Here is a 15,646-nt window from a genome sequence, read left to right as displayed (position 1 = left end):
CTGGCGGAGTAGGTAAAAGTTTCCTCATAAAATGTATGCGCTCCTGCATCTCACGCAAGTTCCCAGACAGTATCATTAAACCTAGGGTTGCTGTTGCAGCTAGCACTGGTGTTGCTGCAGCTCTCATTGACGGTCAAACTGTTCACCAACTCCTTCAGTTAGATTGTCAAGAGGGCGGAAGAATCCAACCTAAACCACTTAATCCAAAAAAGAAGATGCAGATGAGGAGGTTCTTTCAGCATGTAAGGTATATCATTATAGATGAAGTGTCAATGGTGGGTAACACAAACCTCAACCAGATCAATTCACGGTTGAATGAAATATTTGGGGTTCCTCCTGAAACCACAATCTTTGGGGGAATCAACGTTATCTTCAGTGGTGACCTTCATCAGATTCCTGCGGTTCAACAAACTATGGTGTTTGAGACTAAAGGTATCGCTGCTCTTGGGCCTAACATTTGGAAGGATTCAATTACATTTTCTGAGCTAACGGACATAGTTAGAGCAAAGGGTGACAGTCAGTTCACGGAACTCTGTCACAGGCTTAGGGTAGGAGAGCACACCCCAGAGGATATTGAGTTGCTGGGTTCAAGGGTTGTGGAAAAACAGCCTAAACCTGCTGAAATCATGGACTCAATGGTCATTTATCCAACCAATAGGCAGTGCAACAGTCACAATCAGGAGTGCATTCAAGAATTGAGCAAAACCTCTTCAATAGTTAACGTTGTTGCTCAAGACAGATTCTCCAATGAAGTTTTCAACAAATCTTCCAATTTTGGCGACAAAGTTTATGACAAAATGAACAAGAAACCCCAAGATTACACGACTGACGATGTGAACAAAACTGCTGGGTTACCAACTTCATTAAATATTGGTCCAGGAGCTAGGGTCATGGTGCGTGTTAATATCGACACCCCTGACAAAATTGTAAACGGTGTGACTGGGACTGTCCACAGTTTCCAACTCCAAAATGGCAAAACTGTCAAGGACGGTTCATGCAGTGCTAGAGACATTCGGCACGTTAATGTTATGTTCGATGATGTTAACGTCGGCAGAACCATAAAACATCATTGTGACAATTTCTGCGCTAACAATTGCACCAAGGTTGGCACTGTTCCAATTAAGCCCGTGGAAAAGGAATTTATCTCCAAAAAGAATAGTAAAACGTGGCTCAAACGCTATCAAATTCCATTGGTTCTCTCTTGGGCCTGCACTGTTCACAAAGTTCAGGGTTTGACTTTGAACAAAGCATATGTATTCCTCGCTGGAGCATCAAAAGGTCACTCATGGCAGTCAGGCATGGCATACACTGCTATCTCTAGGTTAACATCTCTCCTTGGTCTGCACTTCATATCTTTTGACCCCAGGCAAATTCGCACATCTAAGAAAGTTGTAGATGAGTATGCTCGACTACGTGATGTTCCTAAATTTTGTGTTGTCCTCCAAGGTAATAATGTTCCTGCAGCTACTTGTGAAGAAGTTTTAATAATGAGTCCAATACCATCTGATCCCATCACTCTTCCCTGCAGTAAACCATGTAATGTGTCATCTTCTCCGCACAACACCATCATCACCTCGCCTCCTGTATTAAAACGCCACATACCTTTTTCTCCATTAGCGGATCTTACGAAGAAACATTTCAAGGCTACCTCATTATATTCTCCGCTCTCTATGATGTCTCCACAGCCTTCTACTGGTCTCAAACGTCCTTTACCAAACTCTCCTCAAGTTCCAGCAAGTCCACTTCTAAGTAAACATCTCAAAACGACAAAGTCTCTTTCTCCTTTATGCAATGCAGATGTGGTCAACAATCCGGTTATGCAAATTCCTACCAGTTATCCACAAGTTATCTCTGAAACTGTTGGCAGGGCTCATGTCATTGATTTTTTGGGTCATCCTCAATCGGCAGAAACTGCAACTTTATTACAATCTTTGGGATTCTCAGTCAATGCCTCCTTTGCTAATATCCAGGTTAATTCCAGTTGTGGTTACATCGCCTCTAGAGTCATTTCTAAACTGAAGTCCTTCCTTTCGACAGGCCAGTCATGGTTTAACGCATCACTATTCGACTGTAACTATTGGGGACCCTCGGATTTTGAGACAGACATATGTGCACTAGGTAATCATGCTCTTAACATTTCCGGCACAAGTCCCGTGTTCCTTTCAGAAACTAATTGCCTTGATCTTATTCCTATTTACTCGCTCCATTTTCACAATTTATTATTTATACATAGAAATGATTATCTTTCCAATGTAGAACCTCCCCATAGTAAGTCTACGTTCAAAGCCCGCATCATACACCTTTGGGATAAGTTTAAGTCTAACGCACAGGTCCTTCCCCCAACCTTATTTATAGTTAATACAGACGATGGTCATGGCGTTCATTGGTATACTGTTATTTTAGAAATTGGCTCTGCGCACTCACCATCTCATGAATTGTAATTTCACCCTCGGCATTGTGAATGTTAGCCCTTGCACTTATAAGTAATCTTACACTCTAGCTATCATTTACTTGCAATTTCTAACAATCACGAACACCACTCACCCCATACCTATCCTAGAACTTTCACAACACCATACCAGTGCTGTTGTAACGTGACTTCTTGCGGTGTGAACAGTGTAGTCAGCCTTACATTCTTACACTCGAGGTTCTGATTACACAGGTAATACAGTCGCGTTTTTAAAACAATAATATTTTTTGTCGCCTATAATAATGCTTTACATTGATAATACAAATTAGTTTCAATTACTTATTCACCGTTACGGTTTAAATGCCAATAAATTTAGTAAATATTAATGTTTCTTTTAACATAGTTCCTCCTAACATTATTCGTTTTTCAGGAAGTTAGACGTACAACAGGACACTGAAGTTTAAGACACAAGCTATAACAACAATTATAACATTACATATCACTACTACTCTACAATTTAATCAACATTATCTTATATAATTATATCTACGTTAATTTATGCTCTCCATAATTAACCAATTTCTATTATCATATTAGCAATAAATGACATGCACATACTACATTTTCCATTTAACTTGCACTCTAACTTTACATTTGTTTTACTGCAGCTATTTAATCGATATACTTTTGTTACCTTATATTATAATTTTCAATATGTCATAAATGTCATGTTATTATCTCATAATATATCTTTAAACCCCTGTAATACCTCAGTTATCAGATAAGATTGGATGCATTATCATATGTTAGCAAAGAGGTTCGTCCGAGCAATTTACCCGTGGGATTGTCACGTGCTAACGGAAACTGAGAAGAGTGGTTAACTGCGTGTGGTTATTGTACCTCATCATCAACTGTTCTCAGGCTAATTACCTCACCTCATTCTCCACATCTACATAAAAGGGAAGGTGTTTCTATACTTTTTTAATATAATAATACAATTATTATGCACATTCAGTTTTCTCGCGCTTTCATTCAAGATTGCTTCACCACTTTTGATTTAATGTTCATATAATGTAGATGTAATATTACGCACGGGACAATCACAACTTATTTCCTTTCAGATCAGTTGCTTGCTGTTTTCCAGTCTTCACATTCAGTTTCACAACTATCAACAGTTCCTTGCATGCCATAGGCTCGCTTATAGAAAAAAATGCCGTCTCCGGATCAGCCCTCCTTGACAGTTGACTCTATCATATCACAATCCATGAAATGGTTCGTAAATTAAACATTATCGTTCTATTAGTGTTCATATTTATTGGAAAGATTCTCCATTTTTCTCTGTCACCCTATGATTCCGAAGTAATATAATATACCTTATTTCAACCTATATTAGTGATATAATCATTCAAACGCATGAAAAACTAATTGAATAATTAACTGATTTCAGAGCAGCTGTGAACACAATTTTGTCAAAACATAACGCACACCATCGGCTGCTGATTGAGTGATATTACTTCCTAATTCACAGATCTCCAAATCTACTACTTTACACTAACCTAGCAAGACAATGGAATGAACACTTCATCTTACTGAACTAATTAACATACTGGACATTGAGACTTGAATTCCAATAATTGGTATCATTGAAGTATGACTGAAACACATCATTTAATCTTGTATAACCACTAATTAGAAAGTGGAACAGAGGGACCAGTTTTATGCACAACATGATAATAATATGTTCTCTTCCTTAACTATCCATTTCCATTTCACCGGAACCTACATTATATCGTGTATCATTTTTCTCTGCCACAGAGTTGCGCGTTGTTATGGCAACTTCAATCTTAACGTTTGCGGAGGAACATTCAAATTAAATCTACACGCGATATTTCAGAGTACAGTCGCGCGGCTTATCAGTAAAATTAATTAAATTACCTCAACGCGCGCACTGTGTCTGAACAACATTTATTTTCCTCGATGCACAACTATTATCAATTATATTCCTTTAGCATCCACAGACAACTAAACTCGCGGCACCTCCAAACTTGAGCTAATTAAAAATTACATTAAGCTGGTCCGGCCCACTCTAATTGCATTGTCTGACCTGAGGTTCAGGTACAACGATCAACTTTTATTTTGGTGTAATGTAATTATTCACAATTAAGCCAATTCACGTGACTCAAGGAAGGAAAATTAATTGAAGGCCAATGTATTATATAGTGAAATTTGAAGAGTTGGTGCAAGTGGATGGAAATCTAGCGTCCGCCGACAGCCGAACAAACGGGCGCAATTCTTGTTTATAATTAACGTCGGAAGTGAGGTTAAATAATCGTTAGAATAATGGCGTTATTTTAGCAAAGGTTTACTGCGCTGTTGCGTAGCAACGATAAAAATGCACGTGCGCGAGCAAGAACATCTTAACTACGCGCGTTGTTATGCTGTATGCTACGTCATAACTTCAAAACTAGCTCACATTTACGCTCACGCTATGACTTATATTCATAACTTTGGTTGTGATTGGTATTTTTTGATGCGGTAAAAAGTATCGTTTTGGGAATCCGAATACTAACAACGCTGTCGCCATTGTTAAATAAATTCCATTATGTCTACTGTATAACAGAGCTGTATGATGAAGAGAAATTAAAACATAACTGATTTTTAAAATTTCCTCGAACAAAGCTTTCGACTAGCGGGTTTCTAGTATATTATATTATATTCTAGCATTTCATTTAGAATTCAAATAAATTCTTTATATTATGGAGCCAGCACGGCTTCCATCCCATTACATTATACTCAAATAGTGTTAACCTGACGCCACCTCACTCTACTCTTACCAGTATATTCAAAAAAATTATAATTAATTAATTAATCAGTTATTAATTAATAAAATAAAACTCTTTACTCCCACCTCACTCTACTCTAACCAGGGGATCACGACGGAGCTATATCCAAGTATATCGGTACTATCGGTCACGTGGAGCCTTCCTATGTGATCAGGAAGTTTCTAGATGCTCGCCGTATTCATAACCTCACACAGGTACACCATCTTACTATATATAAAGCGAGACGATATATATATATATATATATTTATTTATCCGTGCCATTTTACTGACACCACGGCATCAACTTTAACGCGAATTTCTGCAAAAACCGTCAAAGATATACAACTGAAACTTTTTTGACTGGGTCAAATGCTTTAATGGCCTCCAAATCAGCATGAAAAAATTGGCCAAGAAATAGGAGTTTTAGAGCCCAAAATTTGGTACCCCAAGTGGTGTCAAAAACGCGAATTAAATAGGTAATATTTGTTTTAGTCTCTTGATTCTTGACACCATTTTAGGGTTAGACGGGTTCCTGCTAGTCTCTTATTAATTTCTACAGATCTCACTTATATAGTTGTAAATAAGTTAGATACCTTTGGTTTGATGAAGTTGGGGCTGGCGTCTCATTTGGTGCTTTTCTCGCAGTTAAAAGTTCTTATTCATGAAAACTTGTTATATGATGTTAGTGCAGACTGCAGATCCGATTATGACCAATCGAATTTTCGACAAAATTACAATTAATTAATAAATTAAAGTTATTAATTAACAAAAGTTACTTCCTCCAGTACCTAGAAGCACTACACGAAGCAAACGTAGCGAACCAAGATCACACAACGCTTCTACTAAACTGTTACACTAAACTAAAGAATGTGCAAAAGTTAGAGCAGTTTATTAGAAGTGAGGGGGAACTGAACTTTGATGTGGAGACTGCTATCAAGGTGAGTTGGATTGAGTTAATTGGGGGGGGGGGGGGATGTGGAGACTGCTATCAAGGTGAGTTGGATTCAGTTAATTGGGGGGGGGGGGGGGGGGGGGGACTGCTATCAAGGTGAGTTGGATTCAGTTAATTGGGGGGGGGGGGGGGGGGGGATGTGGAGACTGCTATCAAGGTGAGTTGGATTCAGTTAATTGTGGTTACCTTAGTTCGTTTATTTATGGCGGATAATATCGTGACGGCTAAAAATAATGACGGCTAAAAATATGGCCGAATTTCCGAAAAACCGCCAATTTTAACCCGCCATAATTAAACGAACTAAGGTAATACATATGCTAATCTCTTAACACAGATATACAGCTCAGCTTAAAAAATTTTATTCAGCAGCTTACGCCTGTAACCTGTTCTATATTAATTCTATGAGAGGATAAAATAAACTGAACTGAAATGTTTAAAATTGTATTTCTGCCGCGCACAATATACAGTTAATTATATAGTTAATTTACCTATTCAATATTATAATAATTAAGTAATGTAATATTGTAAGTAATGTAATATTGTAAGTAATGTAATATTGTAAGTAATGTAATATTGTAAGTAATGTAATATTGTAAGTAATGTAATATTGTACCCTGCTAAGGTTTGCAGACAAGCTACTTACTTTGATGACGCTGCTTACCTGGCCAAGAAGTTCAACCAATACGATTGGTAAGATAATTACTAGTCTTCAGTTTGTAATATAACATAAGTAAAGTTTTAACGACATTTTCAAGAGAAAAACGAGATTTTATTGAATAATCATACAGAATTTCCGAAATGTATCATAACAATATGAAAATTCGTCAATCATCATCAGATCATGATGATTGACGAATTATCATTTTGTTATGATACATACAAATTCTGCTCAGTCAATTCTTCAATTATACAATTATCCAATTATCCAATTAGCTAATTATCCAATTAGCTAATCACTTATTTACCCGACAGGTACGTTCACATACAAATAGAAGATAAGCAGGACTACAGAACTGCACTTGATTACATTAATGAGTTACCTAGCCTGGATAAGAAGAAGGAAAACGTTAAGAACTTCGGAAAACAGGTAAAAAAGCAATTAAAGTTAAACAGTTAAAATGTTAAAAAGTTAAAAAAGTATAATTTGCTGTGTACGTTATAATCTGCTTCTAATACTAGGCATGGTAGTCGAATTAGGCTGAAGTTCGACTGATTGTAATTGTTAATCATATAATTTGTTCAATCTATTTGATGGCTGTAAGTAAGCTAGATTGACTTGGGAATATTGCAATGAACAGCAGTATCTTTTGCATAGTCTATAAAATAACTGTTATCTAGTAAATTTAAAGAATTAACATCTAGTACTAGATTAGACTCTAAATAATCAGATTTAATTGATTAATAAGATTACACTCTGATTAGCTGCACAGTGTGCACAATAGCCTGATTGACCAACTTTACCTCACTTAACCTCACTAATTGTGGTAAACTTGTCCTCCCAGCTGATGGACCACCTTCCTGAGGACATGACAGAGTTTCTAATACAGCTGTGTGGGGAGACTGAGGATCCACCTCCACCAGAGGAGTTCATACCTCTCTTTGTTAACAGGTGAGGTTAAATGAGGTTATTTAGTGAGGTTAAGTGAGGTAAAGAGAGGTTAACTAGTACAGCTGTGTGGGGAGACTGAGGATCCACCTCCACCAGAGGAGTTCATACCTCTCTTTGTTAACAGGTGAGGTTAAATGAGGTTATTTAGTGAGGTTAAGTGAGGTAAAGAGAGGTTAACTAGTACAGCTGTGTGGGGAGACTGAGGATCCACCTCCACCAGAGGAGTTCATACCTCTCTTTGTTAACAGGTGAGGTTAAATGAGGTTATTTAGTGAGGTTAAGTGAGGTAAAGAGAGGTTAACTAGTACAGCTGTGTGGGGAGACTGAGGATCCACCTCCACCAGAGGAGTTCATACCTCTCTTTGTTAACAGGTGAGGTTAAATGAGGTTATTTAGTGAGGTTAAGTGAGGTAAAGAGAGGTTAACTAGTACAGCTGTGTGGGGAGACTGAGGATCCACCTCCACCAGAGGAGTTCATACCTCTCTTTGTTAACAGGTGAGGTTAAATGAGGTTATTTAGTGAGGTTAAGTGAGGTAAAGAGAGGTTAACTAGTACAGCTGTGTGGGGAGACTGAGGATCCACCTCCACCAGAGGAGTTCATACCTCTCTTTGTTAACAGGTGAGGTTAAATGAGGTTATTTAGTGAGGTTAAGTGAGGTAAAGAGAGGTTAACTAGTACAGCTGTGTGGGGAGACTGAGGATCCACCTCCACCAGAGGAGTTCATACCTCTCTTTGTTTACAGGTGAGGTTAAATGAGGTTATTTAGTGAGGTTAAGTGAGGTAAAGAGAGGTTAACTAGTACAGCTGTGTGGGGAGACTGAGGATCCACCTCCACCAGAGGAGTTCATACCTCTCTTTGTTAACAGGTGAGGTTAAATGAGGTTATTTAGTGAGGTAAAGTGAGGTAAAGAGAGGTTAACTAGTACAGCTGTGTGGGGAGACTGAGGATCCACCTCCACCAGAGGAGTTCATACCTCTCTTTGTTAACAGGTGAGGTTAAATGAGGTTATTTAGTGAGGTTAAGTGAGGTAAAGAGATGTAAAGAGAGGTTAACTAGTACAGCTGTGTGGGGAGACTGAGGATCCACCTCCACCAGAGGAGTTCATACCTCTCTTTGTTAACAGGTGAGGTTAAATGAGGTTAATTAGTGAGGTTAAGTGAGGTAAAGAGAGGTTAACTAGTACAGCTGTGTGGGGAGACTGAGGATCCACCTCCACCAGAGGAGTTCATACCTCTCTTTGTTAACAGGTGAGGTTAAATGAGGTTAATTATTGAGGTAAAGTGAGGTAAAGAGAGGTTAACTAGTACAGCTGTGTGGGGAGACTGAGGATCCACCTCCACCAGAGGAGTTTATACCTCTCTTTGTTAACAGGTGAGGTTGAATGAGGTTAAATGAGGTTAATTATTGAGGTAAAGTGAGGTAAAGAAAGGTACAGCTGTGTGGGGAGACTGAGGATCCACCTCCACCAGAGGAGTTCATACCTCTCTTTGTTAACAGGTGAGGTTAGATGAGGTTATTTAGTGAGGTAAAGTGAGGTAAAGAGAGGTTAACTAGTACAGCTGTGTGGGGAGACTGAGGATCCACCTCCACGACAGGAGTTCATACCTCTCTTTGTTAACAGGTGAGGTTAAATGAGGTTAATTATTGAGGTAAAGTGAGGTAAAGATAGGTTAACTAGTACAGCTGTGTGGGGAGATTGAGGATCCACCTCCACCAGAGGAGTTCATACCTCTCTTTGACAACAGGTGAGGTTAAATGAGGTTAATTTGTGAGGTAAAGTGAGGTAAAGCGAGGTGAAGAAAGGTTGACTAGTGGAATGAAATCAGGATAAAATATGTTGATGGTAGAGTGAGGTTGACTTTAAGGTGCCCTGTGGTATTTTGTAGCTAACAGTAACATTCCATCCTCCTGCAGGAATGACTGTCTGATACTGTTTCTCGAAGCTATCGTGGATAGACAACCTGAATCGTCTTCTCAAGGTGATCTTATTAATTAATGTTTTGTTATATTGTGCTATGCATTACTTTATTAGTGAATATTACACTGATATTCAGCAAGTGGGTTGATTATCAGAAACTGGGCTGAAATTGAAGCATAACTGCGTAACATTTAAAACATTATAATATCCAAATTCCAATACTGCAATAAACTATATTGTGATCCCCAATTTCCTTAGTTTATAACGCACTTCTCGAATAAGTTGGTCCGAAAGACATTAAATTCGGGACTTTATTGGTCCGAGTTGCTTCAACTAGAATAACAGTTTTTAAGACGTTGAATATAAATCCGGCAGCAACCAGGAATCAAATTTTCGGCACCTTTTGAAAATTTCTAGAAGTTTGATGGTCCGATAGTTGACTGGTTCCGAGTAGGCTGATCCGGTGACTGACATTTCAATGTATTAATTAATTAATTAATTAATTAATTAATTGATTAATTAATTTTCCCAATTTCCTCAGTTTATAACGCGCTGCTGGAGCTGTACTTGAGAGATTCCCAGAAGGAAGAGTGTAGGGAGAAGAGAACAGAACAAGTAGTGGAGATGCTGCAGAACGACACTGCTAGGTAATTAGTTAATTAAGGTTAATTAGTTAATTAGTTAATTAGTTAATTAGTTGATTGGTCGATTAGTTAATTGGTTAATTAGTGAATTCGGTAATTGCTGACTATTTAAAAAAGGAGATGGCCAAACAGTCGATTACCTGTCTATACTTAATAGCTTAATGGGGTAAAAAGTCAGTAATTGGTCACTAATCGGCAACTAATTGCTCACTAATCTGCAACTAATTGCTCACTAATTGCACACTAATTGTCCGCTAATTACCAGGTATGACCCTGACCACGCCCTGCTCCTAATGCAGCTGTACAGACTCCAACCTGGTATTGTTATACTCTGTGAGAAGCGTGGTCTTTACCAACACGTATTGGATTGTTACTGTGAGGACAACGAGTACAAGTTAGTTTCGTGATACTTCAGTTAGTGTATACTTAAGTCACGTGATAGTTTCGTGATAGTCACTTTCTTGTTTTTTTACCACGAGGTATTACAGTTTTTGTGATGATCTGAGCTATAACCATACCGAAATATTGAGAATAGGAGCCCTGTTGTCCTTAAATGTTTTTTATTAGTTTGAACCGTATTATATCGGATTATATTTATATATTATGTATTTATTATATTTCTTTAAATTTACTTCTCCTGTTTTTGTCTTCTCTACCCACTCTTATTGCAGGAGTATAATGGACCTGTGTTGGAGGCGTGGTACTGAGGAGGCATCACTCTGGGTACAAGCTCTCAGGTTAGCAATACCAGCTGTCAATAGTCAATTAGCTAATTTAAATTGAATTGAAATGATTCATTCTGGATCTGGCATGACTTGCTATTATTACCTGTCCGAGGAATACATCAAATCAAATAATAACAATGTTATTATTATAAGGAATACGTTTTTATTTAAGTTTTATTGTTTTTTCCAGGTATTTTGCAGTTCGGGAGGACGAGGAGAGAAGGGTGACTGACATTTCACCGTATTTAATTAATTAATTAATTAAACTAATTAATACATTTTCCCAATTTATTAATTGTTTTGTCCAGGTATTTTGCAGTTCGGGAGGACGAGGAGAGTAGAGAACACGTGGCTGAGATCCTACAGTACATCGAACAGAAGAACCTTCTTCCTCCTCTAATGGTTCGCTAATTGATTGCTAATTGATTGCTAATTGATTACATAATATAATACATTAAACGATGTATGTAGTGTTTCATCGGTCAACGGTTTCGCTTTCGATTTTTTAATACTGAGGATTGGCTTTGTTGCTATTTATTATTACTAGCAGGAACCCGTCTAACCCTAAAATGGTGTCAATACTTATACTCAAGAGACTAAAACAATTAGTACCTATTTAATTCGCGTTTTTGACACCACTTGGGGGTCCAAATTTTAGGCTCTAAAACTCCTATTCCTTGGCCAATTTTTTATTTTTTCATGCTGATTTGAAGGCCATTAAAGCATTTGACCCAGTCAAAAAAGCTTCAGTTGTATATCTTTTACGGTTTTTGCGGAAATTCGCGTTAAAGTTGATGCCGTGGTGTCAGTAAAATGGCACGGAACCATATATATCGTCTCGCTTTATATATAGTAAGATTTCGCAGGTAGTAAAAGCATAATAACTAAATTATAAAATGTTATTTTTCCTAAATCTAAAATACCCAGATATTAGAATTAGAATTATAATTAGAATCAAATTTACACAGCAATACTGTACAATAAAAATAGTACATAATTTGCTTCGATCTGCTGTGCAAATCGGTCAAAAACTGTTAATAGAGTATGTAGTAATATAATATGAGCTAAAAAATAACCAATGTTTCCCTTTTTGCAGGTGGTAAAAGCGTTATCAGAGAACGCTAAAACTCCCATATCAGTGCTGATGAACTACATAACACGACACATACAGATAGAGGAAGAACAGACAAATGAGAATGAGATCCTGATCAAGAAATATTCTGAGGAAGCTACTGTGAGTAATTAGTAATTTAATTAGAAATTAGTAATTAACCAGAGTGGGTGGGAGACGTATTTTCGACCGTGAAATGATTAAAAGTGGTTCGGTAATGATTGGATTATTTTTCATTTTTAATATTTTATAGCTTAAATATTCTTTCTTATTTGCCCAGAAAATGCGGGAAGAGATAAAGAAGCTAAAGACAGAACCAGTAATCTTCCAAACTAACAAGTGTACTCAGTGTGTGAAGAAACTGAACCTACCTGCTGTTCATCTCCTCTGTAAACATTCCTGGCATCAGCAGGTATGTGTTTAAGTAAAGGGGGTGGGGGGGGGGGGGGGGGGGGGGGGTCCGGGGGGGGGGGGCATCAGCAGGTACAACTGGTACATTCTTAGATTTAATAGGTCTGTTGCGGGGGTGGAGGCCCGGGGGGAGGGGGGGGGGGGGGGGGGCGCGGGGAAAAGGGGAATGATTTTATTTTTATCAGGGGTTTTATATTTATCTTGTTTGTTAAAGTTAAAAGATAAGAAAAATAAAACCCAATCTTTATGACGTTTTGATAATATTTTTCAAGATTGATTCAATTACAGATTTTAGTTGAGGCTTTTAGGGTTATAAAAAGGGTTGAAAAATGCACGTTATTATTATACATTATTATATAATTATCTAATAATGTTAAGAAAACAGCTTGTCTAAATCACATCTTATAAGTTATATATTTTTGAGTAACAAAATGAACCATTAGCTGTTATGGAACATGGGTTAATAAAGTTTTAACTCAAGCTTGAGTTAAAATCAAGTTTGTATCAAATTTCAAAACAAGTCCTTTTTTCGATGAATTTTATTCATTAATATTCAATATCCCTATAAACATAGAGATTTCATAAATACTATTTATACAGTCTTAAGTCTACAGTCGTAAGCAAGTTCTAATATTGTTACACGCTTCAACATGTAGATGTACATTCAAGTCATTTAAGCGAGATTAGGAACGAAATAACTTGTTTTTAAAGTTTTAAGGACCATTTAAAACATTTTATATTTATGATTTATCCCAAAATAATACGATCAATAATAACTGAAAGCTCTAGCTCGTCTATAAAACTGGCTTAATCGACAACACTTCAACCGATAATTTGACCACATGCTAACTCTCAACATTTTCCAACACTTTTTCTAACTCCACTTTCTCCGGCATAAAAACCGTCGAGGTCTGTACCTGAGTAAAACCAGGTTTGTTCCCCTCCTCCTCCTTCCTCAAACCCCTACATATAACCACATCCACACACCACACCCTAAACTTGCTCATCCTCCAGAAATACAGCACAGGATTGAGAGCCGCATTCACCACCACACTCTCCATCTTGGCCACATGCCAAGAATACCAGTACATGAACCGTGTACCGAAATATACCCCGGGGTAGTCCACCCCAAAGAAACGTGTAGTCATGTTGTGTAACATGTTGATGAAAAGGGGGAGATTACACACTAAGAACAACGTGGTGAACAGCACTATCGTAACACTCGCTCGATACTTCCACTTCTGGGTTTCTTTCGCCTTTGCTCCTGGTCCTACCTTCTTCCTATCCGCTGTCAGCCTGATAATGGACACTAAAAAGGAGATAAAAGTAAGAATAGGAGGCAGCCCCACCATCACCAGATTAACAGCATGCTCGAACTTCATCTCAAAGTTATAGTAACAGTAAGCACCATCCCACGAGTACTTGAACTCGCCCCGGAGTGGGATTACCACGTACTGAACCACCGGAATCAGGATTAAGATAAACACGTACGCCAACAAACTGCACATGACGGTGATAATCCGGATTTTATAGAAGGGTTTCACTATTGCTATGGTACGGGATACACTGAGGAGGAGGACTAGGAATATAGAGGTCTTCTGGAGGATTGTGTAGAGGGATTCCCAGAGGGCGCAGAAGAGATGGTTGTTAAAAACCCCTGGTTTTCTACCTCGGAACAGCGCTATAGCTACCGGGAGGTGGCTGAAGGATGTCATAGTGTCCACACCGCAGATAACAATGTAAAGCAAGGTAACCCTGTCTCTGCGCGTCTTAAAGTTGAAGTAGAAGAGTCCGAAGATGTTACCAGGGATACCGACCAGAGCACAGACAAAGAGAAGGGACCCGAGTGAGAAGTCGAGAGGTGTAAATGGTGTTGCCATACCAGGGTAGTCTGGGTAGGATTTAATGTGGGGATTGTAGAGGTCCGAGCGAGGGGGGAGTGCTCTGATGATGACGTCAGATGTGTTCATGGTTCCTGTGAGTCAATAAGGGGGGTCAGATGAGAAGTCAGCTTTGCATAATAAGATTCAAAAGTGTCACGTGACAGTTTAATGACGTCAAGTGTCAGTGGAGAAACTCAATACTCACAAAAATAAACAGAATCTGTATAATATATTTGTGTAATGAGAAGTTTAAAAATCTGGTTCCATTTTAAAGTAAAACATTGACTAAACTAGGTTACACAACGCGTTGACAGGAAATGACTATCATTGTAACTTTGTAAGGAAGACGATGCCATTTGTAATTATATTAAATATTGTCTAATTCACTATTAAACACCGATAACTATATTAAAATATTAAAAGGGCATGTTTGAATTTTATCATGAAGTCATCATGCAGCAAGCATGATTAAGAATAATCTATAATTGTCATGTCTAAATTTTGTGTTCGACGTTATTGGTGCGTCGAGTTAAACTCACCCTGGTTTTAGCAGATGACATTGTCAATAGTTTTATATTAAGACGCAATGAAACTACCGGACCACGATGTATGGGGACTAGCCACCTGCACCCCATGGAGTGGCATTCATATAAATTAATAAATTACATGAATTAATAAATTATCCCTAACTTATAAACAAGTTCCTTGATTGGCTGACAGTGCAAATAAACACACAACTCTTCCAACAATTATAATTGCCTTGCTTTTATAAAGTTTCTCTGACAAGGCAAACGTGAAAAGTGCAACTCGAAAAGTGCAACTCGCCCAGGAATTATAATTCCCTGGTTGTGTAGTAGTAAATGACTAGAAATGGCTGATATTAAAAAGGAAAACACACTAAACATACGGCTAATTCACTATTGGAAACAGGTAACCTTGTGAGGACAAAATTTGTAACTTTGTAATATCATAGACAATTTTAATGTTAAAAACATACTGACTTTGTTGTAACTTTGTATGAAAAGCATTAATACTGACATATTGTATCATCATGTTGTCAAAATATCTGCAGGTAAAGGTTATATGCGCCTGTTTTAACAATATTTACCAATATGGGACCGTTGTTACGCAATCACTTTTCGGAGAATTTTTAACC

The 15,646-nt window shown here is 37.8% G+C and overlaps 3 protein-coding genes and 1 long non-coding RNA gene across 4 annotated transcripts in view; 3 read left to right on the top strand and 1 right to left on the bottom strand.

Annotated features, from left to right (window-relative positions):
* LOC134824478 (vacuolar protein sorting-associated protein 11 homolog) overlaps positions 1–12,620 on the top strand; it is a 37,138-nt gene extending 24,518 nt beyond the window's left edge. Inside the window, exons 11-22 of the mRNA XM_063836383.1 lie at positions 5,338–5,447; positions 6,020–6,172; positions 6,809–6,876; positions 7,159–7,273; positions 7,689–7,795; positions 9,713–9,777; positions 10,258–10,363; positions 10,626–10,754; positions 11,032–11,097; positions 11,394–11,487; positions 12,182–12,319; positions 12,477–12,620. Of these exons, the coding sequence (XP_063692453.1) occupies positions 5,338–5,447; positions 6,020–6,172; positions 6,809–6,876; positions 7,159–7,273; positions 7,689–7,795; positions 9,713–9,777; positions 10,258–10,363; positions 10,626–10,754; positions 11,032–11,097; positions 11,394–11,487; positions 12,182–12,319; positions 12,477–12,620 (1,295 nt within the window). The remainder of the gene's footprint in view (positions 1–5,337; positions 5,448–6,019; positions 6,173–6,808; positions 6,877–7,158; positions 7,274–7,688; positions 7,796–9,712; positions 9,778–10,257; positions 10,364–10,625; positions 10,755–11,031; positions 11,098–11,393; positions 11,488–12,181; positions 12,320–12,476) is intronic.
* LOC134824242 (uncharacterized) lies at positions 284–3,067 on the top strand. Its single transcript, XM_063836024.1, has 2 exons — positions 284–2,662; positions 2,841–3,067. The coding sequence occupies exon 1, from the start codon at positions 414–416 to the stop codon at positions 2,439–2,441; it is 2,028 nt and encodes a 675-aa protein (XP_063692094.1). The 5' UTR covers positions 284–413; the 3' UTR covers positions 2,442–2,662; positions 2,841–3,067.
* LOC134824241 (uncharacterized) lies at positions 3,136–4,197 on the top strand. Its single transcript, XR_010161368.1, has 2 exons — positions 3,136–3,682; positions 3,858–4,197. It is a non-coding gene; the product is annotated as an uncharacterized LOC134824241 (long non-coding RNA).
* Positions 12,621–13,452: 832 nt separating the features above from the next.
* On the bottom strand, positions 13,453–14,577 carry LOC134824477 (tachykinin-like peptides receptor 86C). Its single transcript, XM_063836381.1, has one exon. It carries the CDS (start codon positions 14,575–14,577, stop codon positions 13,453–13,455), a length of 1,125 nt encoding a protein of 374 aa, XP_063692451.1.
* Between the last annotated feature and the right edge of the window lie 1,069 nt (positions 14,578–15,646).

The sequence above is a fragment of the Bolinopsis microptera genome, chromosome 12, assembly GCF_026151205.1.
Source record: "Bolinopsis microptera isolate Bmic1 chromosome 12, MBARI_Bmic_1.0, whole genome shotgun sequence".
NCBI classification, from domain to species: Eukaryota; Metazoa; Ctenophora; class Tentaculata; order Lobata; family Bolinopsidae; genus Bolinopsis; species Bolinopsis microptera.
The sequence above is the reverse complement of the archived record's forward strand: the minus strand, read 5'-3'. Positions and strand labels throughout refer to the sequence as shown.